General features: G+C 45.4%; 3 protein-coding genes across 8 annotated transcripts; 1 reads left to right on the top strand and 2 right to left on the bottom strand.

The window, feature by feature from the left end:
* The first annotated feature begins 93 nt into the window (after window positions 1–93).
* LOC147042325 (voltage-gated potassium channel regulatory subunit KCNF1-like) lies at window positions 94–2,066 on the top strand. Its single transcript, XM_085937179.1, has 2 exons — window positions 94–876; window positions 954–2,066. The coding sequence occupies exons 1-2, from the start codon at window positions 217–219 to the stop codon at window positions 1,728–1,730; spliced, it is 1,437 nt and encodes a 478-aa protein (XP_085793305.1). The 5' UTR covers window positions 94–216; the 3' UTR covers window positions 1,731–2,066.
* Window positions 2,067–7,184: 5,118 nt separating this feature from the next.
* LOC147042324 (uncharacterized) lies at window positions 7,185–9,079 on the bottom strand. Of its 2 annotated transcripts, XM_085937177.1 has the most exons (3): window positions 8,790–9,079; window positions 8,622–8,662; window positions 7,185–8,469 (listed from the first exon to the last, which is right to left on the bottom strand). In XM_085937177.1, exons 1-3 carry the CDS (start codon window positions 8,870–8,872, stop codon window positions 7,478–7,480), a joined length of 1,116 nt encoding a protein of 371 aa, XP_085793303.1. In that variant the 5' UTR covers window positions 8,873–9,079; the 3' UTR covers window positions 7,185–7,477. The 2 variants fall into 2 exon arrangements, with proteins under 2 accessions (XP_085793303.1, XP_085793304.1); XM_085937178.1 differs by having other exon boundaries at window positions 8,565–9,079.
* A 144-nt stretch (window positions 9,080–9,223) lies between these two features.
* Window positions 9,224–22,630, bottom strand: LOC147042323 (rho-associated protein kinase 2-like). 5 transcript variants are annotated; one of them, XM_085937175.1, is made up of 33 exons: window positions 22,182–22,630; window positions 20,337–20,418; window positions 20,160–20,260; window positions 19,737–19,874; window positions 19,393–19,653; window positions 19,144–19,288; window positions 18,932–19,070; window positions 18,004–18,095; window positions 17,052–17,211; window positions 16,356–16,452; window positions 16,205–16,287; window positions 16,078–16,126; window positions 15,881–16,016; window positions 15,696–15,787; window positions 15,342–15,588; window positions 14,710–14,816; window positions 14,460–14,619; window positions 14,233–14,393; window positions 13,936–14,120; window positions 13,787–13,856; window positions 13,546–13,649; window positions 13,199–13,385; window positions 13,019–13,112; window positions 12,843–12,937; window positions 12,510–12,698; window positions 12,281–12,443; window positions 11,976–12,185; window positions 11,475–11,542; window positions 11,312–11,400; window positions 11,079–11,157; window positions 10,717–10,981; window positions 10,351–10,627; window positions 9,224–9,977 (listed from the first exon to the last, which is right to left on the bottom strand). In XM_085937175.1, exons 1-33 carry the CDS (start codon window positions 22,275–22,277, stop codon window positions 9,902–9,904), a joined length of 4,497 nt encoding a protein of 1,498 aa, XP_085793301.1. In that variant the 5' UTR covers window positions 22,278–22,630; the 3' UTR covers window positions 9,224–9,901. The 5 variants fall into 5 exon arrangements, with proteins under 5 accessions (XP_085793301.1, XP_085793299.1, XP_085793302.1 ...); XM_085937173.1 differs by lacking the exon at window positions 11,976–12,185 and having other exon boundaries at window positions 9,224–9,594; window positions 22,182–22,288; window positions 22,370–22,630; XM_085937176.1 differs by lacking the exon at window positions 11,976–12,185.
* Between the last annotated feature and the right edge of the window lie 2 nt (window positions 22,631–22,632).

Here is a 22,632-nt window from a genome sequence, read left to right as displayed (position 1 = left end):
TAAAAGCTTACTCTTATTTTTGTGTCTTACCGGAAGTTGTCGGTTCGAGTACTCGTGACTTGATGGAGTTGCGCGCCTCGGATCCAACTTTGAGAAACGCCAAACGTCTGCGCGTGCATGCAAGAACACTTCAGCGCATCAGATTTGTTCTCTTTTTATCTCTCTTATGCAATAAAGACTTTTAATTGACTTGGACAATAATTTAGGTGCAACACAATGTGGGGAATCCACAGGAGCCGGTACCGGAGCGGCTCCGGAGCCAGCGAGGAGCCCGAAATTGTGGTGAACATCGGCGGGCTGAAACAGGTGTTTTTCCGGGACGTTCTCGACCGCTTTCCAGAGACCCGACTGGCCGAACTGGTGAACTCGGTTTCCCCCGTCCCCACGGAGGAAATGTCCTCCTTGTGTGATGACTACGACCCTGAAAAAGGAGAGTTTTATTTCGACAGGGATCCAGACGCCTTTAAATGCATCACGGAGCTTTATTATTACGGCGAGATCCACATCAAGCGAGGCATCTGCCCCATCTGCTTCATGAAGGAGATGGATTTTTGGAAAATTGACTCGGATTACCTGGATGAGTGCTGTAAGAGCCACTTGAAGGAGGTGGAGGATGAGCTGGAGGAGATCGCCGAGAAGGTGAGGACCATCCTGGTGGATCGGGATGGAGACCCGAGCGTCAGTGGCTGGCAGCGCTTCCAGACGTGCACGTGGAGGTTGATGGAGAAGCCCGAGTCGTCTTTGGCCGCTCACATCATCGCCATCCTCTCCTTTATCTTCATCCTCATCTCCTCCGTGGTCATGTGCGTCAGCACCATACCGGACCTGCAGGTGGAGGACGAGGAGGGGAAACTCACGGAGAACCCCACCTTGGAGGTCACACTGAAAAAAAGAAAAGAAAAGTGGAAAACACATCTTTAAATGAATAACACTCGTTTTTGTTTTTTCCTCAGTGGATCGAGACGGCGTGCATCGGCTGGTTCACCGTCGAGTACGTGCTGCGTCTGCTCTCGTCCCCGAACAAAGTCAAATTTGCGCTGGCCTTCATGAACGTGGTGGACTTCATGGCCATCATGCCCTTCTTCGTGGTGCTCCTCCTCACCTCGCTGGGCGCCGGCGTGATGGAGCTGGCCAACGTGCAGCAGGCGGTGCAAGCTTTACGCATCATGCGCATCGCCCGTATCTTCAAGTTGGCGCGCCACTCCGCGGGACTCCAGACCCTCACCAGCGCCCTGAAGAGCAGCCTGAAGGAGCTGGGCCTGCTCCTCATGTACATGGGCGTGGGGGTGTTCCTCTTCTCGGCGCTGGGCTACACCGTGGAGCAGCACCATCCCGAGACTTTGTTCACCAGCATCCCGCAGTCCTTCTGGTGGGCCGTCATCACCATGACCACAGTGGGCTACGGCGACGTGTACCCCAAGACCACCTTGGGCCGCTGTAATGCCGCCATCAGCTTTCTGTGCGGGGTCATTGCCATCGCCCTGCCTATCCATCCCATCATCAACAATTTTGTCCTCTTCTACAATAAGCAGCAGGTTCTGGAGACGGCCGCCAAGCACGAGATTGAACTGATGGCGTTGCGCTGCGACCAGGACGGCGACGGCACCCCCAAACATGTGTGTGGGACACTCCTGAAGAGCCCCCGCAAGTGGGGGGCGGCCAACCGGGGCCCCAACATCAACACAAGCTTGGAGAGAACAGCTGAAAACAAACATCTTACAGTTCTCTGAACAGTGGTGTCTCTCCACAATCTTGGAGATGTCCAAAATGAGAAAAGAATCAGTTTCACAGATTTATTTCATCATGGATGTACAGTAGAAACCAAAATGTAAATTAATACTTTCCATTGCGATGAATGGAAATGCAATTCATCCGTTCCAGCCAGGTAAGTGGTAAAAAAAAAAAAAAAAGTACTAAACAATATTTAAAAAAGTGAAAAACGTATTATTATTCCGCTGCATATATAAATCTGAATGTTTTTTGTGTCAAAGTGGTGACGGCCCACAACATTGTTACATGACATTACATCTCCGCTAGTGTACCTAATAAAGTGTCCGGTGAGTGAACAAAAGTCTAAAGGCTTTTTTTTTTCGCCGTGTTGTCCAACGCAACCCCACAGCTGTTCACGATGCGTCTGTCGTTGTCATTTTGAGTCGAGTGAATGTGAGGCATCGGATATAAACTCGATCCAGGGCGGCGGAATGCTTCTAAGGTCGTGACCCTCGCTTCTCCACTGAGAGCATGCAAATATACAACAAACATACATGCATGCATCTTCAAGTTCAAATATAGATTGACTAGTTTCCTGTTTCTCGCCGCCCGCCTCCAATGCACACAAACAAGTGCATACATTGGGCTCCTTTGCTCGTGACCTACTGTGGGCTGTTGGCTAATCACTATTTTCACTCCTCCATGTTGCTCGTCTGTGGCATTCTGTGGGCGCCTGAGATATGGAGCAGCTCGAAAATTTTCTTACAGTCAAAAATAATGCGGAGAAAAAAGAAAAAACATCCAAACTTAGTCCGGAAAGAAATCATTGGCGTTGACAGTTGTTAGTGTCTATTATTATTGTGAGGAGTGTTTTCATGTTGTGCTTTTTGTGTCCTGCATCTACTCAGAGCATTGAGGGTGGACAATAATGACACGGCGGCTATATTTGAAAAGCAATGTTTACCCGTGGATTGTAGGAGGCAATTATTCCTGAAGGTCCTGCCAGCTGACCTGCACTCCACGTTGTTTTCTAAAGGGTGATCTGTTGCCACATTATATACATAGAAGCACTTTGCCCTTTGCCTCGCCTTGCAGGACATCCCAGTGGTCCTGTGACAGGAAACAAAAAATAAAAAGAATAATATAGATGATTTATGGCAATGATTTTACAATTCTACGTCCGTTACATCCATTGCATGAAAGATCTTAACACTTTTTACCTTACAATTTTAAAAATAGAGAGGGTGGATAATGCCCCCTAGTGTCCCCCCTGGTCCCGCCGCCTCTGCTTTTAGCGACTGAATTGATATGAAAAAAAAAAAAAAAGTGTAAATTCCAACATACTCGAGCAAAGCATCAACTTCGGGTGATCCAATTTGAAAAAGAAGAGCTACAATGGTGTTATCACATGCCCCGAAGAGGATATTGAAAGCGATTTGCATCCAAAACTATTCATTTGAAAAATAGCGTGTGATAATGTGCAACGGTGCTTCGCTTTTACCGTCTCCCCAGCGGTCGTCTCATTGGGGGATTTATTTTTCCGCTGCAAGAACAAAGCCGTATAACAATCTCCTCCGAGAAACGATGGAGAACGAACGCTCCACGAGTTAGACGCTTGTGCGTCAAAATGCACCCCCGGAGTGCTATGACTGCGTCGGAGAAACAACAATTACCAAGATTAATCGTGACCTTGTGGGGAAAAAAAATGGAGATGAGGTGCAAATTCACTGACTGGGAAATAAAACGCTTTGTTCAACATATGCTGTTTCCGTAACCCGATGTGTTTTGGGGTTGAGTTTTAGATTTCCATCTCATCGGATTGCAAGGGGTGTTTGTTTACATTTGCTCGTAAAACACCAAAGGCCGTAAAAGTCGCGAAGATAAGGTGTGCTGGCGCGCGTTCGCGGATGCGGCAAAAGTTTACGCACTAAATCACATTATAGAACTCTGAGCCACTTTTTTGTTTTGTTGTGGTTACGTGGAACAACAAAGTGCTTTATCGTCTTTACGGGTTTGGAGGCGCTCTGTCTGCCACCTACTGGTGAAGACTGTTATTACAACTCCATCAATCTTTTTTTTTTTTTTTTTTTTTATAATTATTTGCAGGGAAAGCAATGCGAGTGGATGGTTCCGTTTTACACTTAATTTATAAATATGACCTATAGTATTGATTTGTGTAAAAATATCAAATGAAAGCAAATTCCGCCTGACAACAGTGACACGGAAGTCAGCACAATTAAGTCAAACAAATGAGGATTCTCTTGTTTATTTGATCCTGTTGTTATAAAGTACTTAAAATGTCATCCATTTGGAACGGCGCTTTGGTCTCACCTTATCTGCCAGTTTGAATGAGCACCTTGCCAAGCGTCCACTGAATTGAGCCTTTGAGAGCTGACGGGGCCCAAATAAATTGTTCAAAGGCGCTTTTGCTTTATTCTAAAATCAATCCGTCCATTGCTTGACTTTCTTGGCAAATGGGTTTCCATCCGAGGGTTACAAAGAGCAGCTGGCACATAAAAGAAAGAAACGGCTCTCGGGTGGGTCTCTCCGCTTGCATACTAAAGAGGACATCACCAAAGCGGGCTTTTTAGAATGACGTTTGAGAGCAAAATTGCTGAAACGGCGCTTTCCCTTTTGTTCACTTCTGTGATCTTGCATCACCTCCGCTGATAACTTGTATGGACGTCTCATTAGGAAAATTGGTTGATTATCTCATCGGGAGACGATTGTGTTTGACTGAAAGGTGCACGTTCAATAGCGGCGAGCATCTCAATTACTTCCGAACGCCGTGTTTTTAAATTACAAACGATCCTCAGCCGAGGCTTCATTTCTGAAAGTAAATATAACAAGAATTTACATTTTTGGGTGATGTGCAGCCACGAGTCTACTTCCACTGATTATTTTGCTCATTTTGAAAGCTCCGCTGTAAATCGGTGTTTCCTTTTCATCTGATTTAACATCGGAAGACTTTCATGACGCAATAAGTCACCAACGCTTTCCAATTAGGTGGCAACTCTGTGCACTAGGGAAAATGCTAGGATGATCGTTTTGATAAATGCTAATGCTAGCAAATCATTCATGTTTGATGTCCAACACACGTTCACTGACATCTTTGTTGGCTTTATGGCCGTCCAACCTTCAGAAAACATTCTGCCCCCGCTCGCTCCCCTGATACATGATCTTGACCCTCCCTCGCGCAACAACAGGTGAAAGGTCTTTTATAGACGCCGCATAAAGCCCCTTCGGGGACACTTGCAACCAGATGATAATCCCTTTCGCATCAGAGCGAAAGAATCGTTAGAGTATCCAAATAACTCATGGCAAGAGATGCGAGGAGCCATCAAGGAGATTTAGATGTCGCTCACTGATGAAATGCTGCGTGTTGTGTTTTTCTGCCCCTTTTTTTTTTTTTTTGGAGGTAATTAAACTCTGTCAGGCCAGTTTGTGCCCTTGCGTGAGTGATCACTTAGCTTGGAGAAATCAATGGACAAGGAAAGGAGGGGGGACACAAAAGGTGGCCTTTTGTCCAATGTCATCCATTCCCAGAAGTCCAAATAATAATTATTTTTTTTTAGCCTGATAGCATATTATTTGTTTTAATAGACATATTCAAATGATCTTTGATCACGGAACCTTTCCATGAGTCTCCTCGGTGTCTTTAATCTCCCTTATTGAACGTAACGATCCGTCCGACGCATTTGTGGGGGTCTCAGTGTCAGAAATGAGAAAAGTATCTTTTCTTTTCGTCTCTACCTTGGTTTTAAACGGCGTAGTGGAGCGATGATTTATGAGCCGGAGGCGGGGATGGCTACAATGCATGTCTCGCGCGCCCGCTAGTAACAAATGAGGATGGAGGTTAATGCACGGGATGTTGTGTTTTTCAAATTCGTCACCTCGGCTACACGTTTCCGCCGCTGCAAAGCGATGACATGAAAAATCCAGCGGACCTGCGAACATGCGATTTGAGTCGCCGTGCGTGGGAAGGTTGATAAAAAGCTCAGTAGGAGCATTTGCTCGCTAATGGCCCCTCTCTTCCACCTTTAGGTTACATTTTAATGAGGAAGACATTTAACCTGAGCTGGACATGAAAAAAAAGGGTGAACAGTGTGCCATTGATGTGCAGATTAAAACTAATGTGATCTGGATCTTTTCTTATTCAAGGAAACCTAAAAGAAGAAAGTACTTTTTATATTGTCGATCAAAAAAATAAGCAATTATAGCAAAAGATTTCAACAGCGCAGTTATTGTTACTTCTACTTTTCTCGGGCGAAGGTGTTTGCTGACATTTACAAGTATAAATTGTCTACCTTTAGGATAAACAACAACAAAAAAATCATTCATATCACAAAACGGGGTAGCGAGATTTTAAATGTTGACCTTTTGTACTCCCGTGGTGCTTTTTCATCTATAAGGCACCGCTGTGGTAAAATGTCAAGTGCAAAAGGTTTCTTTGTCATTTAGTCTTAGCACCTTACTCACTTTTTAAATGTGAGAAACATGACAGCCCATTTCTTTGCAGCATTGTCGCCACCATGGTGCTTTCACACTAAGCCCACTCTCCGAGTTCCTTTCATCAACATTTACCTCGTAACATTCAAAGCTGCACTCTGGCCTGGCCTGTATATCAAAATCAATGTTTTCCTCCACTCAGTCTTTGATGAATGATGTTTCATTTTCATAAGTGAGAGTCCCTGAGCAGGAGACGATATTTTATACTCAATAGGAATTACTACCTATGCAGAGGTTTCATATCGTTAGTAGAAGAAACTTGAAAAATTAATGCGGGTGGAGGAAAAAAAAAAAACATCTAGAGGTCAAGCTGGAAGATTCAGCCCACCCACACATACACACTCGACATCATTAAAAACAACAGGACACACAATGCGGCAAAAAAAAATGTCAGTCGAAACGGAGGTACATGGAGTTGGTGTTTTCTGTTGACTACCAGTTCTGCTGTGGAGGCTTTAGGTGTCATCCGATGATGATGACCCCGAGACCAGATTAGAGGGTCTTATTTTTAGAAAAGACCAAAAAAGGTTTTGAAAGTAGTTGTTGAGGCACGGTCGGAGAATTTTCCACTTACCGGACCTCTTGAAGATCTGCAGAATTTAATCTTCTGTATTAGCGCCTCGTCGTCTTCTTCCCTGAGGAGAAGCATTTGATCAACGAAAGAATCTTTCAGACAGAAATTAAAAAGAAAAATAACTGCTTTACCTTGTTGCTGCAGTGTCATTTCTCTTATCTCTTCGAAAATGTTTCCTCACCGGCAGCAAACACATAAATTCAATAGAGGAGATCTTTGTTCTCGTACAATGTTATTGTTGTGGTTGTTAACTTAGCTTGTTTGGGTTGTTGACTGGTGCATTCAAAATGGCGTTGAAAATAACCCAATTTTTTGGTCAACATGAGCTTAGCTATTTCTACATTTTTGCTTTTGTTTGTAAGTTCACAACATAAACAAAGCTGAGAAGATGTTTTGCTGCTTGAAATAAGTTTTATAGTCATGAATCACAAACATGTCTGCCGGTGCTAGCTTAGCAGTGGTTCCGTAACTCCGCTAAAGAATTGAGTCGGTGTTATATTCACACAAAGCTATTAAAATTATTAAGATGATTTTAAAGTGTTTGTGTGTAGCTTTTAGTTATTTTTTTTTTTTCATATTTCCTACATCTTCTAGCAACTTTTACTAAACCCAGGCAGCAGTAACTACTTTTGGCTAAAGCTTGCTATATCATCCTGTAGGTATTGGAAAAAAAAAAAACATGACTCAGATTTTCAGTTCAGTCTCTGTGAGCGACATCACCGTGCGACTTTTGAGAGACTGAGGAGCAGAACAAATGATGGTCTCCGGAAGGAACACTTTCTTCTGGTTCTTTTGGAGCCATCCGAGGAGGTACTCTATCTTCCCGTCGCAAACCCACGGGTTGGCGGACAGGTCCAGCCCTTCCTCTTCCAGGGTGTTCAAATGGTCGAGCAGTCCTGGAGGGATGGTGCTAAGATGGTTGTCATCCAGACTGAGATGTTTGAGCCGAGTGAGCTCCTGAAAAAAGTTCTGGGGAACATGACTGAGCTTGTTCTTGGAGAGGAACAAGTAGGTGAGGTTCCGGGTGTTTTTGAGCAAAGACGCCGCCAGACTGTCCAGTTTGTTGTTGCGCAGATTCAGACGATCAAGTTTGGTGAGTTGATCCAAAGAGTTTGCTGAGAACTTCACCAGGCGGTTATTGGAAAGTTCAAGGTTTTCCAGATGTGGCAATTTTTGGAGGAAATCTGCTGAGATGTTTGTCAAACGATTCCCAGAGACGTCCAACCAGGTCAGGTTGGAGTTATCCGGAAGCCACGCGGAATCGGCTTTCTCAATCAGATTATTCTTCAGTACCAGGATTTGAAGCGGAGCGTGACTGAAGACATTGGCGGGCAAATCACTCAACTTGTTGCCGGTGAGGTCCAAAGTAGTGAGGAGAGGCAGACCTCTAAGGAGGTGCGAGGAAAGGTTCTTCAGGTGGTTGCTGAACAGGTGCAGCTCCTTCAACTGAGGGACCGCGTTGAGATCCCGCTCGGAGATGAATGAGATGTTGGTGAACTGGATGGTGAGGATGCTGGTGTTCTTGGGGAGGCCCTCGGAGGGGAATACGGTCAGGGGAACCTCATTGCAGACCACCTCGGCTCTTCTCGGGTAGCATTTGCAAAGCGACGGGCACGCTGAAGCGGCGTGGCCGAAATAGGCCAAGTAGAAGATAACTGCATAAAACGCCTTCATTACTAAAACACAAGAAGAATGACACATTATTTGGGGTTATTTTTGAATCAATCAATTCAATTTGATCATTTCCAATGCATATTTGACGACGGGTTACCAAAAAGTACACGAGCGATGAATCAGTGCCCCGATAAGAATTTAAAATCCGACTTACTGTTGCTTGAAGGTGGATGAGTGTCCGTCGGGCTGCAGGATCTGCAAAGGCACTGAGTCATTCGGGGAACGCAATCCCGATGTAATCATTACTTGTTATGCAAACAAGCTGAAGTCAAGGACGGTTGACCATGTGACTCGGACGAAAACAACAGGACATGAGCGTTACCTTTTTTTGCATTTGATGATTTGTTGTTCACCCGAGACACACCGGTTGAGAGGAAAAATCCAAAGTGGAGTGTGAAGTACCATTTTTAAGCAGATGGGCAATATGATGAGCTATTACATTATGTATAATGAGTGCCAGTTGGCTTTAGGCGCTTTTGAAAGATTAATGGAAGCCCACTCGTTCCACCAGAACCTTGGAGGGAGATGAAAATATTCTGGTTGAATCGTCCCTGGAAGAAAAAAAAAAAATGCTGGAGTGAGGTATAAGTGATGAGAAAATTGGCCTTACCTTAAATGTGAGCCATCTTGATATAGCGACCACCCAAATGAGTACAAAAAAAATGGATGGATATGTAATTTTATTTGACCATTGGGAGAAAAAAAAAAACGGGATTGCTTGAGTTTCCATTTAAATAGACATTTTTTTTTTGGGGGGATAAACTGAACTGGTGACCTAAAATGAATGTGCAATTTTGTTTTATAAACAATTCCCAGACAAGCCTGTGCTGATGTGTAATATTAAACGCTCATAAAAAAAAAAAAAATAGAATCCATGTTTTCTAAACATTCTAAGATATGATCCACACAAAAAAAAGTCCTCTTCATTTGATATATACAATACACACAGCCCTTGCACTTCAAACCCAAATGTGAAAGTCCAATTTTGTTCACCATGTCGTTATGACAACTTGGCATACTGAAAAAGATTGTTCCTCAGGTTAAAAAAGTTCAGAGTAAAAGTTTCATTTTGGCACGCTGCTGTCAATCATCCGCAAGGAAGCGTCCCTTCGCTGAGCCAGGGTTAACTGTAGGGAAGAAATAGAGATGAAATTATATTCAAAGAATACAGAAAAACACACACACGTACACACATGCAGTAATAATGGCGCACTCCCACACAAAATCCACACCATCAAATTCAGTTCGAGTCAATAAAACGATTGTCCAAAAATACGCTTCTTCTCAAATAGATGCCTGGCTATTTTCCTCGGGTGAAAACGATGCATAAAGGAGTTAAAAAAAAAATCACTGCACTTGTCAGACAGCACACACGAACGTGCTTGTCGTCCAGATGCAAGCATGCAGAGGCCAAATTACCCTCCGTCCCCCCTTTCAGAAGAACATATCATCATCACTGTCGGTGTCGTCCAACGACCACCTCAAGTCTTTCAGGTCAAAATCAAGCAATCTGAAACGGTAAGTAGGAAGTTCAACTTGAGCGCCAACCAGAAATCAGCAGGGGGGTGGGGGCAGAGTAGGGAGATGCGATTAGAACGATTAGGGGGTTAATTGGGATTGCTGCGTGCGGGCTGGCGAGGTGGGGGTGGGGTGGGTTGGGGTGCTAGCTTAGCTACTTACAGTCTCCCAAGCATGGGAAACGTTAGAATGGTGGGTGAAGAGGTCAGTGGAGGATGATGCGTAGCATGGGGCCGCTGCTGAGGGGCGAGAGCCAGTTTAGTAAATAAGGTCAAATATCCTGATTAGCATATGGAGGAAATAGAAATAGAAAAACTTTCTGAGGAACCCCTTTGTGGCGGTGATGAACGAAGAATCATCCTCACCTGGCCTTCCCGGACTGCTGCTGATTTCTGGAGGACGACAGTCTCATGGCCCCGCGGTGAGGCGAAATCTGCGGCGAGCCCCTGGGCGAATGGCGGGGCGAAACGCGGGGGGACGATCTGGCCGGTGCCTCGGGTAGATGGGCCGGGGCGGACGCGGCGGCGGCCTGGGGGTGCTTCTTGGGGATGCGCTTGAGGAGGTGGCTGACCCATCGCTGCTGATCCTCCCGGGTCCCGGTCAACAACAGCAACTCTTTGGCCGTGGACATGTCGTAGTTCACTGTCCGCGACAAGAAATGTCATTTTTCAATCAATGACAAAAAAAAATAATAATGAGCCGAGGGAAAGTCGCTTCAGTTGTCCACTGACCCTTGCAGGGCACAATGACCTCCTCCTTCCTGTCCAGGTGATCCTTATGACACTTGGCGTGGCAGCGTCGGCACTCGAGGGCCGGCGGCGGCTTAAATACGTGCCACAGCGGCCGAGTGCACGCCTCGCAGCTGGAGGGGAAGTGGTAAAGCGTGAGGATGAACTCGTGCCCCTTGTGGTTGATGTGGGAAGGGCGCTCGCCGAAGGGGGTGCTCTCCATGACCACCTGATCACGTTTGCTCTCGCCCTCGTTGGCGTACAGGATCTGGAAGACATTTTGAAATTTCACGTCGGGCAATCCAGCACTGAAGGGAGGAAAATAAATAAATAAATGTTTTATTCATTTTGTATTATTGCCTTACCTGAAATATCCGTGGGATTTCCGCAGCGTCTGCGCGGTACACGTCAGTCTGAGTGACGGGTCGGACGTGAAAGAGCTTGCTGCGGCGGGCGAAAAGAATAACAGTAAGGAACCAGAATAATATTCTTGGCAGTGAGATGTTGAATGTGAGCCTATTTTTTTTTCTTCTTCTGTCGACTAATCTGTGTGTAGATTTGATTTCAAAGTAGAAATGAAAAACGTATATCGACTCACTCTATATCTAAAATCATGAAAGGGTTGGCCTGTTCTCGGTCCTGCTCGCTGTTGTAGAACAGAATCTTTTTACTGCTCACCACGACAAACTGTTGAAGGTCACATTGGGTTAAAAACAGAAATAATCATCATATAAAAAGGACACGACCTATGTGACCGTTACCTTTTTGTCCCAGCCGAACCGTTTTGTGTGCTTGTTGGGGATTGAAAGCCAGCCCTCAAGTCTGGAATCTAAAACCACACAAAGATCCTCATTTCATATTTTATGCAATATCGATCTCGCAATATAAACTCATGATTATGTGTTCAATAAATAAAGTTCAATCAAGTTCCATCAAACACAGCAAGCGTGCATTCATTCAATTGAATTTCCCTCAATATGACTTTTTCCTTATGGATGATCAAAAAAACAAAACCCCCCCCCGTGCCTCTTTTAAGGTGGGATTGGAACGAAACAGGTCAAAGGTCAAGCTGTGAGTTTGCATCAGTGCACATCAAGCGTATTAAGAACGCAGCGGAATCAGAGTAAACACACTCGTGGGATTAGCTGACACCATGCTGAGCTCAAACATGGTCAGAATTATTTTTTTTTTGGTTTCGTTCAATGTAAATCAATTAGCAGTAGTAGTTGAAGGTTCAAGCCTGGCTTTAGTTTAGGGGTCACCTTCAAGGTCAGGTTCAGGCTGCTGGTAGGTGAGAGCTAGGGGACGCTGGCCCCGCTCGTCACTTTCAGCATTTTCTTCCTCCTCAGAGTCAGAATCAAAGAGAGAACGCGCCGAGCGGATGTCGGGCCGGGTGTGGACGCGCACCGATTTGTGTGTGCGCTGGTAGGTGAAGGACATTGATTCCGAAGTGTGTGATTGAGTAATGCGCACTGCGCCCGAGAGAGTGAAGAAGAACAAAGGAGGAGGTTGCACAAGTGAAAAGAGAAGAAGTTTCAAATGCTAATTTGACGCCGGGAATGGAAACCTGGGTAGCCTTCGTCCGGGTCGTTGCCGCTGCTGATGCTGGTGGAATCCAGAGAGTGGACGCTGAGCGAGGTCAGCTGACAGCGGAGCTGCTCGATGTCGCTGTCCTTGCTGGCTAATGTCATCTGAAGCTCCTGACGCACTTGGCTCTCCTCGGCTATCACCTGCGCGACAAATACGCTAGGAAATTTCGAAAAGCAAAAAAAAAAAAAAAAGGCGGCGGAACTCACCGCCTGCATTTCCGACAACTCTCGCTGGAATTTGATGATGGTGCTGTTGAGTTTATCCTTCTCCGATCGCAGCTCCACTTGGAGCTTCTTGTTCTCCTTCTCCTTCTTGTGCATCTCCGTGTCGGGGCCTCGGTGGCCGATCCTCGTCGGCTCTCTCCGGTTCATCACCTCGGCCAGCTTGTTGATGGCCTACGGGACACGCCACGCAATTTCATCCTCCATATTTAAGATATAAAAACAATAAGCCTGTGAATAACATTTCGAGAGAAAGTTCCAGTCGAAAAAGGTCTTGAAAAGTAAAAGAGCCCAGTGTAGGCGGTTTGACTTCCGCACCTGAGTCTTCAGTGTCTTCTCAGTCTGCAACTGTTTTTCAAAGGCCACAATGAGAGTGCTCATGCTCTTCTCCTCATCCTTTGCATCCTGGAGCTCTGCAGAAAGAGCACAATGTTCAACGTCAGAAGTTTATTTACAGAATGTATGGAAAGTTTTTTTTTTTTTGAAGGCCTCACGTTGCTGCAGTTCTTTCAGCTGGTTGTTGAGTTCCTCCTTCTCGCTAGCGAGATTGGCCACGTCCACCGTCAGGGTACGATTGGACTCTTCCAGCTGTGAATGAGACAAACTGAGTCTAAAAAAAAACAATAAAACAATACAAAGCATATTAATGATGCCTATTTTGGGATGCATCTCACCGAGCTAATGGTGGCCTCCTTGTCGCCGAGTTCCTGTTTATGTCTGGCCGTCATGTCTTTGATCTCTAGCTCCTTCATGATCTTCTCCTTCTCCAGATCCGAGTACTGCTCCTCGGCGATGGAGCGGGCCAACTGCTCCGAGTCGGCCTTGGTCAGGCTGACTTCCAGCTGGGAAGCCATCGATTCCCTGTGGGTCAAAATTTAGGTCAATAAATACCACTGGACATTTTTCTTTTTGCGTCAATGCTAACGGCTAAGTTCCTCAATTGCAACGAATGGCGTCCATTTGTAACCCCCTAGTGGCATAAAAGTAAATGACACCAGAGTTAGAGTTTTCCCCCAGTTACCTCTCTTCTTGGTATTCTTCCAGACGTTGTTGAGCCTCCTTGTACAAGGTGTTGTTCTCATCACACTCCTCCTTCAACTCGCGGATCTGCGTCTTGTAAAGAGTCTAACACGGAAACAAAATTGACGATTTGTTTCATCTCACAAAATTCACACTGTTAAGAATTTTTGCTAACTCAGCAATGCCGACTTTGTTACTATGCGCGAGAGAGCGCAGGAGGAAAAAGGCGAAGAAGCTCTAACCGTGAAATATTGCTCCGCCTCCAGCTGGTCCTTTAAATCTTTCAGCAGAGCTTCCGACTCTTGCTTCTCCCTGTAACAGCGCCATCAATCTGTCATGCCCACAATGGTTTCTTGAAATCAACAAATGTGTGTGTGTGTGTTAAGCTGACCTGCGCATCTCCTGGTTTTGTTTCTCCAAGACCTGCTTTATCTCAAGCAGCTGGTTGAGCTCCTGCTTGAGCTGCTTCTCGGAGGTGTGCAGGACGGTCACCTGCTGTTTCTCCATCTTCAGGTCACTCTGGGCCAAACTGCGTTTGTGGACCTCTTGCTCCAGGCGCAGGCTCAGGTTCTTGACCTACACAAAAAAAAAATGCCCTTAGGATGAATCAAATGACTCAAGTATCGGTGGCTGGTATCGGCTGCCGCTACGAGTACCCGATAACCGGGTCGGAAATCACCCGACACACCTCTTCGGAAATTTTCTCCTTTCGCGTGAGCAGCTCGTCCTGTTTGTGCTGTGCCTGTTTGTAATCGCAGTCCAGCATGGAGTAATCTTTCTTCAGCTGCAGCAGCTTGGCTTCCAGCTCCTGCTTGAGAGTGCGCTCCTCCTGAAGGGTGCGCTCCATCTCTGAATGACAGCAGAAGAATTTGGAATGATAAATTGAAAGCAGACGAAAGGTTTCCCCCTCCTCACCTTTTAAGGCCGTAGATTTTGCCACCTCCAGGGACTGGTAAATTTGGTTTTCATCAGCCAACTTGGCCTTGGTTGCTTTGTGTTCGGCTTCCTCCTGCTCTAGACTCTGTTGGAGTGACTTCAACTTGAACGTCAGCTCGATCTCTTGGTTGCTCTTTTCCTAAATAGTCAAAGGAGAATTTATTGGTTAGACCTTCTTTATTTGCCTCTCACAGATTTAAGTAGAAAGCTACAAGAACTTTGAAGGCACCTTCTCAAGGTCAATGAGCTTCTCCTGCAGTTGGTTCTTTCCAGTCTGGACGTTGGCGAGACATGACTTCATTTCTTTCACCTCGTCTTTCAGCCCAGATGTTTGCCCTGAGGTAGGTGAATACAAGAAGTACATCAACTTGTACGTAAAAAAAAAAAAAAATCAAGAGCAGCATGTGGAAAACAACCTGACATTCGAAGAAGGTGACATCATGTTCCTGAATGTTGATCCACAAAATACATCATAAATATATTTCTCACTTTTCCCTATCTCCACCCATATGTTGACTTTTTTTTTTAACCATTAGGACGGAAAAAAAATGAAGGCATCATGAAAACAGGCCAAACATTGTTCTTCAATGCCTCCAATGAGCGTTAAAATCAAGTTTCCAAACAGCATCACACAAGACGTTCTGGCGCCGCTTCAGCATTTGGCTTCCATGACGAAAAAAAAAAGATGTTTCCAGCGATGACGGAATGATTTTCCAAATAAACAATTTACATCCTATTTCCCTGTCACAGCTCCAAGTCGTGCATGTTAACAGATGTTAACATTGTCCTCAATATGTCCAAAATATTTTGGGCTTCAAATGAAAAAAATCATTATACTGATACTTTCCTACTGATACTCACTCTGTAGGTCAGCGATAAGATCCATCTTGACGCTCCGCTCCCTCTTCTCCGCCTCCAGCTCGGCCCGCAGCGTCGTCAGCTGCCTCTCCAGCTCCGTTTTGGTCTCCTCCAGCTGCTTGCACTTCTCCTGCGCTTCCCTCAGGCTCAGCTCCAGGCTCTGGACCTGTTTCTGCATCTCCGCCTGGCTCTTCTTTAGCCTGCTCGTGGCCTCCTGTTCCGCCCGAAGAGTCCCAGCCGCCTCTTCGAGCTGCCGATGAGAAGGAAACGATGTTAACGCGGATGGTTGTTTTCCGAACCGACTTGTTGGCTAGCTGTGGATTTTGAACCGTTACTTTGAGATCACGCTTTCCTCACTTGTTTCTGCAGCTGGACGTTCTTCTCGTTGGAGATCTGTGAATTGTGGTTCCTCTTCTTCAGATCTTCTAACTGGTCCCTCAGGGTATTCACTAGCATGTAAAGATTTTGGTTGTTTTTTTTTTTGTTTTTTTTCAAATTATTTTCACTCAATGAATGGAGGTTGGTGAAATCAGGATGCTCACGTTCGTTCTCCAGACCGCGTTTCCTGTCCGTCTCAATATCGACTTTGCGCTGGTTCTCGGTACTCTGGTGCTGCAGCAGCGCTCGCTCGCATTCCAGCTGCCTCAGCGAGGCCTCCACGCGTTGTCTGTTGTTCATCTAATCAAGAAAACATAGTCAGGACAAGTGGAAAATACAAAAAAAACCCTCAAAACCTCACCTCCTTGTCTAATTCCTTGACTAACTTGTCTAAACGGTTGGTGGCATTTCTGTAGAGACAGAGCAGCTTTAATGACCTAAAATGGACTCCAAAAAAATATTACTGATGAAGTTAGTTCCATTCTTACCGGAACTTGTGCTCCAGCTCGTCTTTGGCCTGCATTTCATGGTCCAGCTGCTCCTCCAGTTCATTCAGTTTTTTCTGCAGTTGCTAACAAATCAGAGTAGAATGCGACTTGTATGAATTCATCTTCAAACTACTTGTGAGTAAATGCTTACTTCTTTCTTATTGTCAGAGCGCTGTTGCTTTTCCTCTAATTTCTCCTTTTCGTTCTCACAATCCTGCTCGGAGCTGTTTTTCTTTGCCTTCAGCAGCCTGAGAGAGAGAAGAAGAAGAAAGAAAGTCAACAGTTTGCAGTTTTGGCTTCTAAATAAACCAACCACATGTTTATATCTTAAGGTCTTAAGACATTAAAGATTCTTGATTGATTAAAATGATGATGAGAGACGTTTAATGGTTAGCAACTATATTTGGAAATCATCACGTGACCTTTTGGCATGGTTTTATGACAAACGGGGGAAACTAGAACAAGATGGAAAAATGGTTTCCAGAGACAATATGAGAAAATATTTTCACATGTGCCACTTACGTTAAAAAAAAAAGATAAAAAGTCCAATTGTTACTTCAGCTCTAGACTAAACACAAACAATTATCTTGAGATTTTATTTTTTTTTTGCACGCAGGCTTTGGGAGCTCACGGTGAGAGACGAGGGCAGTTTTGGGTCGAGTGTCAGAACAAGGCAGCTCAGTGTGAAGAGTGAACAAGCGTACAGTGTGTGAAATCTGGTAGGCTCTATTAAAAAAAAAAAAAAGTAGCTGCCGTGGCTTATGTTTGCGGTGTCAGAGGCCGGCGTTAAAATAAAATAGAAAGGTAGCAAGCGTGTATCACCATAAAAGAAAGAAAGAACACTTACTGGTCTTCCTTGAAGTAGCTGAAGCCGATAAATGGAAGCTGGTTGCCCACAAAGGCTTTTGGCGGCGGGAAGGTCTCAGCGGCTCCTTTATCTTCCTCGAAATCATCAAAGTTGCTGGTGTCGATGTCGCTGTTAAGCTCAGGTACGACGGGAGCCACAGCTGGAGAGAGACACAGTGAAAGCCTTCAAAAAAAAGTCCCTTTTACAAGTGAGCAAGTTTTGGCTGCACTGCTTGTAGTTAAAAAAAAAAAAAAAAAAAAGGAAAAAAAAAAGGGGGAAAAAAAAGTTCGACTTGGGCAAGGCTGGCGTGACCACCTCTCCTTTTCACGCACAGTGCTCACTTTGTGCGCACACACACGTCTTTCACAAATATAGCCTGCACTCTTTTCAGGGGGGGGCGAAAAAAAATGAAATCCATCACCGGATGACACAAAACACCAGCACCGAAACTTTCACTCTCACGGTGACAAATGTGAAAGTGGAGCTCGGAGAATTGAAATTGGGCTAAAAAAAGCCATCAAGCGGTGGCCCTTGTGGCTTGGTTTCCCAGAATGCATCCTGATAGAAGGCGGCTAATGACAGGCAGCCCAGGCCACAGTGATGGCGAGAGAGCTAGTGGGGCATCCCTTCTCATTAGGCCCCCGCCGCACCCATGGCCCCGCCTCTTACCAGGGGGGCGTCTCTGCCCACCGCGTCCATCCATTCGCCCGAAGTTGTGCGCGGCATTGTTATTTTTAAACTTTTGTTGCGTTATGCCTACAAATGTAATCTTCTTGAGTAAGAGTGATAAAACTCGTGTGTCATGTATTTATCCAATGCACCCTTCCTAATCTTGGTAAAATCCAGATAAAATGACCTCAGCATCTGCTCACTTTATCAGGCTGCTTAAAAAAAAAAACATTCCGCCTCTGCTTGTAGCGTTCCAATATAAACAGAAGAAAAAGAAACTTACTTTCTCGGATGTTGTCAAAGGTCCATTGGTCGCTCTTGAAGAACGGGTGACGTTTGATCTCCTCCACTCCGGTGCGGCCCAGACGAACCTCCCTGCAGGCGTGGAGGGGGCGTCAAACAATCAGAGTGAAAACGCCTCCCGCCGTCAACATCAACTGACCACTAGGGGCCAACCGCAGAGGCCAGGCGCACGACCGCTGGCGGAGGCGCATCGGAACCTCTCGAAATCATAAAAATCGGATTAACTTCCAAGCGTCCTTCTCCCACTTGCACTTCTACGAGACTCGACCTGCGCTTTCTCCCCCCCGCACACTTCTTCCACTCTGCGGCCGGAGGGGCGTAGCAGCTTGGCCTTGCCACGTGTGTGACATTCCAAACTCAGCCAACAGGAAGAAATTGCAGGGGCGGGAACACCAAAGGCAAAAAGAGTGGGCTTTAAACCCCCCCAGCTAACATTTATAAAAAAAAAAAAAAAAAAAAAAAAAAGCTAAAACAAATTCTGTCATAGTGGAGGAAAGACTGGTACAGGATTTTTGCACGAGGTTAGCTCACTTTTTCACTGGAACAGAACGGCGAGTGAGAAGGTAAATAAAGAGAGTCAAGAAAAGTGAAAGGCTCCTCTGTATGGAGGTAGAAAGGCTCTTGTCCGAATTCTTGCAGGTGGGGGGGGAAGGGCCACTAATGTCAATAGGAAGTTCTCTCTTCTGCAGGGGAAGGGCCCTTGACACAACATTTTTACACTCACTTAACTTGAACACTTGCGTTGACACAAAAAGCTTTCTTGGGTATTTTTGAAACGTTTGGAATGATTCATAGGGGGGGTCACGCAGGTAAAAACGCTTTTCAAATACATTTCTAAGCCGACAGCGATACATTTTCATGAATCGGTACTCAGTTATTTTCTGTCTGTTGTCTATAAAATGGCAAACCTGTCAGTTAAAAAGGCACAGATGAGGTTTTTGGCCTCCTGGGACATTTCCACATCATCCGGGAAGGAGAGGGCATTCTTATGGTTCATGATATTCCCATAGGTCCCCACGAGGGATTCAGCATAGAAAGGTGTTACACCTGTGGGAAAACATTTTTCAGAATTGCGCTCAGTGAGTGTAATAGCACATTACATCCACAAGAGGTCACTCACCTACTAGCAACTCATAGATAAAGACCCCGACGGACCACCAGTCGCATTCTCGCCCGTAGTGACCCATGCTCCCCTGAGATTGCAGCACCTCGGGGGAGATGTAGTCAGGCGTGCCCACGGCGGTGTCACAGCGTACCATGCCTGTCTTTGGATCCACACAAAAACAAAAAAAAAGTTGAAAAATAACAGTTTCTGATCTGAACACTAGATGGGGCAATTTAGCTATGAAGAGTACAGACGGCAACTTACAGAGTCCATCTTCATGCAGGTGCCGAAGTCGGCCAGCTTGAGGTGGCCGTGCTGGTCGAGCAGCATGTTGTCCGGTTTGACGTCGCGGTGGATGAAGCCCAGGGAGTGGATGGCGTCCAGGGCCAGCACCGCCTCGGCCGTGTAGAAGCGAGCCCACTCTTCCGGCATGTCGTAGTTCAAGGTGAGCGTGACCATGTCGCCGCCCGCCATGAACTCCATCACCATGTAGAGGTGGCGGTCGTCTTGGAAGGCGCAGCACAGCTACACACGGCAGTCAACGTCAGCCACGGATAAAATATATTTTAAAAAATCCAAACTGTTGACTGTGTTTGCTCCCCACACACCTGGATGACCCAGGGACTGTTGGAGAAGGCCATGATGTGCCTTTCCTCCCAGAAGAAAGCCGAGTCAGAGCGTTTGATCATCTCAAACTTGCTGAGCTTCTTCATGGCGTAAACTTTCCGAGAGGCCTTGTGTCGCACCTGGACGCCAAAAAAATCGGGACACAAAAAATGATGAGGAATATTGACGAGGTATGAGGATGAAATTACAGGCACACGCCTGGAGAACGACATGCTGGCACATGTTGTTCAACTTGAGCGAAGCAACCCCCCTTCTATCATTGTCGTCCCACATGCTGCTCCTGTTCAGACAGGCTTGGAACACAAAACTTTCAGCACATACTTAAATGCTTATAGCAATACAACCCAATAGAATGCACAGGCGTCCCTAATAAAGCGGCAATGAGTACATTAGAAGGTTCTCACCAGCTGCACTTCTCCGTAAGCACCTCTTCCGATCAGCTTCACCTTCTCAAAGTCTTCCAGTTTGACCTGCAGCTCACGCAGCTGGCTGACCGCTTTTTCATCTGCGAACGGAGTGATGTCAAACTTTCATCGTTTGTGTCATTGCGCAAAGGTCGGGCGAAACACCGCAGCACTTACATCGACTCAGAAATGTTTCGATGTTCTTGTTCTTCCGCAGAGCTGGGTAATTCAAATCGTGAGCCAAGGCATTTATGGAATCCTGGGGAAAATAAAAACACCTGTTTTACCATTGAACCTTTTTGACCCTTCCGAGCCACAGTGCTCCAAAACGGCCATTTTCATCTCAACGCGGGACCCCTCCCTTTGGGTCGGGGGCTGAACGCTGTGGCCTCGCAAGTGTCATCGGCCGCATCGGGTTTCAGTATGGAATCAAAACACCACGGCCATGCCGTGTGTGTCTTCTCCGCCTGTTTGTCGGTGGACATGTGACTGGGTAGGCAGGGGGGCATCCGGAACAATTCTGCACCTTTAAATAGCAGCGGTGGGGAGAGATCCACTGCACACTGGTGGAAATAGAAATGGAGGCTCACATGCTATTTATTGTCGGACAAACAGCTTACGGCTTTGGACTGACGCTGCCATTACGCTATCGTGCGTATACCTTTCGCTGAATTGATGTTCCCAAAATAGATGAATCGAGGTTGACGTATTTTTATACGACACAAATACATTTTATTGTAAAGTCCACATCACACTACCCCCCCCAAAAAACTTTGGTTCACTTTTTTTTCCCATTTGAGTGACAGGTCAAATATAAACATCCATTTAGTTTAGGAGACAGACAAGATTTTATCAAGCTGATAATAATCATAACAGCTAACTGCTCGATGCTCTTCCCCCCCCCTGCAATTCTATAAAATTGAAGATGTTTGTGTGTTTACATTTGAACTCTTGCTGGAATCCAGAATTCATGTGAGAGAGTAAAGAAAACACCTCCATTGTTAATGATTATTAATATCCAAACTAAAGACAACTGGCAGCACGAAAGTCTTTGCTCTGAACCGTGACGATTCGTGATTCATTGACGAGCACAAAAAAACTGTTAACATCTGCCAAACCTATCGGTGCTATTTATCGAACTGAGGATCACCACATCAAAAATGCTTGTGTTTGTGAATAAACGGGAAGGGGGATGGCGTTAGGTCAGGGTGGGTTATCGCTACATTAATTCCAGGATGTGACCTCACTCTTCCTGCCTGGGAAGTTCCCAAAAAAACAAAAACAGGCCCGGTGGCAGTCTTTGTCAAGACAGACGTGCGGTGTTTTTTTCATTCAATTGCTATTGCATTGTCATTTACAAGTGTGACAAGTTTTTTTAGAGTATGAGGAAGCTGGGGGGGGGGGGGATCGGTGGCAACCACTTGGAACTGTCATCCAAAAATTATTATTTTGCTTCACGAAATAAGTACATTTTATGCTGACTGAGTCTGAATGAATGAATAAACTGGAGAATATTGCCAAATAGGATAAGGGCTGCATTCCTGATAAATGGCAAGTGAACTTTGTATTGGCACAACACAACGACAGAGAGTCAAAGGTAGACTAAGGCCCACTAATCAAACATTAGATAGTTGAATCAAAAAAAAAAAAATCACATCTATGGATGTTTTAAGAGTCATTACTAAACCCAACGTGCCTGTTTTGTAATGTGGAAGGAAGTACTTAGAAAATTCCACACAGAAAGGAAGCTGAGATTCAAACCCAGAACTATGAGCAAGACGTGTAAACACCACTAGTGCACCGTACTATGTATAATAAATGATCATTATATTTGATCAGCAATAATCAAAAGTAAAATTTGGATGTGGAAGTTTATCTAAGACAACCTAGCACTCTGTTTGTGTTTACAGGTGTCAAATGAGCTCGTCTAACCTGCGGCCATTAATGACACGGCAGTATGACGTCATTTCTTCAACATAACTTGATGAGATTTTTTTTTCATTATTATTATTTTTAACTCACCAGCAGTGTTCCCAGGTTTAACACTGACTCTGGATTCTTCATGAGGACCTCCAGCTTATTCAGCCGACTTTCCAGTCGGCTCTCCGCCCCGAGCATACTTAATATTCCTTTTCAGCGATCATAAATAAATAAAATTATAACACACCGGAAGTGTGATCTTCTTTCCTTATCTTGGCTCGATTACTCACGACTAGCGAAGACTCCAGTACTCCGGTAAACGGTCGTTAAAAGTTTGCCTGGTTAATTAATCCACAAACAATGTTCCATAGTTATGTCGTTATTTTGTCCTTAAAAGTGTCCATAGGCTGGCGAACCGGCCAGAGACTCCGAGGGGGCGATGGCAGACGGGTTTTGTTGTGCTCAGGTGAGCTCGCGTCTTGTCCCAGGTGAAAGCCCCGCCAAACTGATCCGAGGTCAGCCCGTCCAACGTGACAGACACACTACACCGTTA

This window comes from Syngnathus leptorhynchus, chromosome 18 (assembly GCF_054491065.1).
Source record: "Syngnathus leptorhynchus isolate UIUO chromosome 18, UIUO_Slep, whole genome shotgun sequence".
In the NCBI taxonomy this organism is placed as follows: domain Eukaryota; kingdom Metazoa; phylum Chordata; class Actinopteri; order Syngnathiformes; family Syngnathidae; genus Syngnathus; species Syngnathus leptorhynchus.
Note: the sequence above shows the minus strand (reverse complement) of the source record. Positions and strands in the feature narration are given on the sequence as shown.

Coding starts and splice junctions, on each gene's coding strand:
- LOC147042325 (XM_085937179.1), top strand. CDS start 217: ATGTGGGGAATCCACAGGAGCCGGTACCGGAGCGGCTCCGGAGCCAGC. Junction 877..953: donor CGGAGAACCCCACCTTGGAG/GTCACACTGAAA, acceptor TTTTTTCCTCAG/TGGATCGAGACGGCGTGCAT.
- LOC147042323 (XM_085937175.1), bottom strand. CDS start 22,277: ATGCTCGGGGCGGAGAGCCGACTGGAAAGTCGGCTGAATAAGCTGGAG. Junction 15,589..15,695: donor ACGTCCAGCTGCAGAAACAA/GTGAGGAAAGCG, acceptor TCTCATCGGCAG/CTCGAAGAGGCGGCTGGGAC. Junction 14,121..14,232: donor AGGAGAAAATTTCCGAAGAG/GTGTGTCGGGTG, acceptor TTTTTTGTGTAG/GTCAAGAACCTGAGCCTGCG.
- LOC147042324 (XM_085937177.1), bottom strand. CDS start 8,872: ATGGTACTTCACACTCCACTTTGGATTTTTCCTCTCAACCGGTGTGTC. Junction 8,663..8,789: donor ATCATCAAATGCAAAAAAAG/GTAACGCTCATG, acceptor GTGCCTTTGCAG/ATCCTGCAGCCCGACGGACA. Junction 8,470..8,621: donor TCATCCACCTTCAAGCAACA/GTAAGTCGGATT, acceptor CTTGTGTTTTAG/TAATGAAGGCGTTTTATGCA.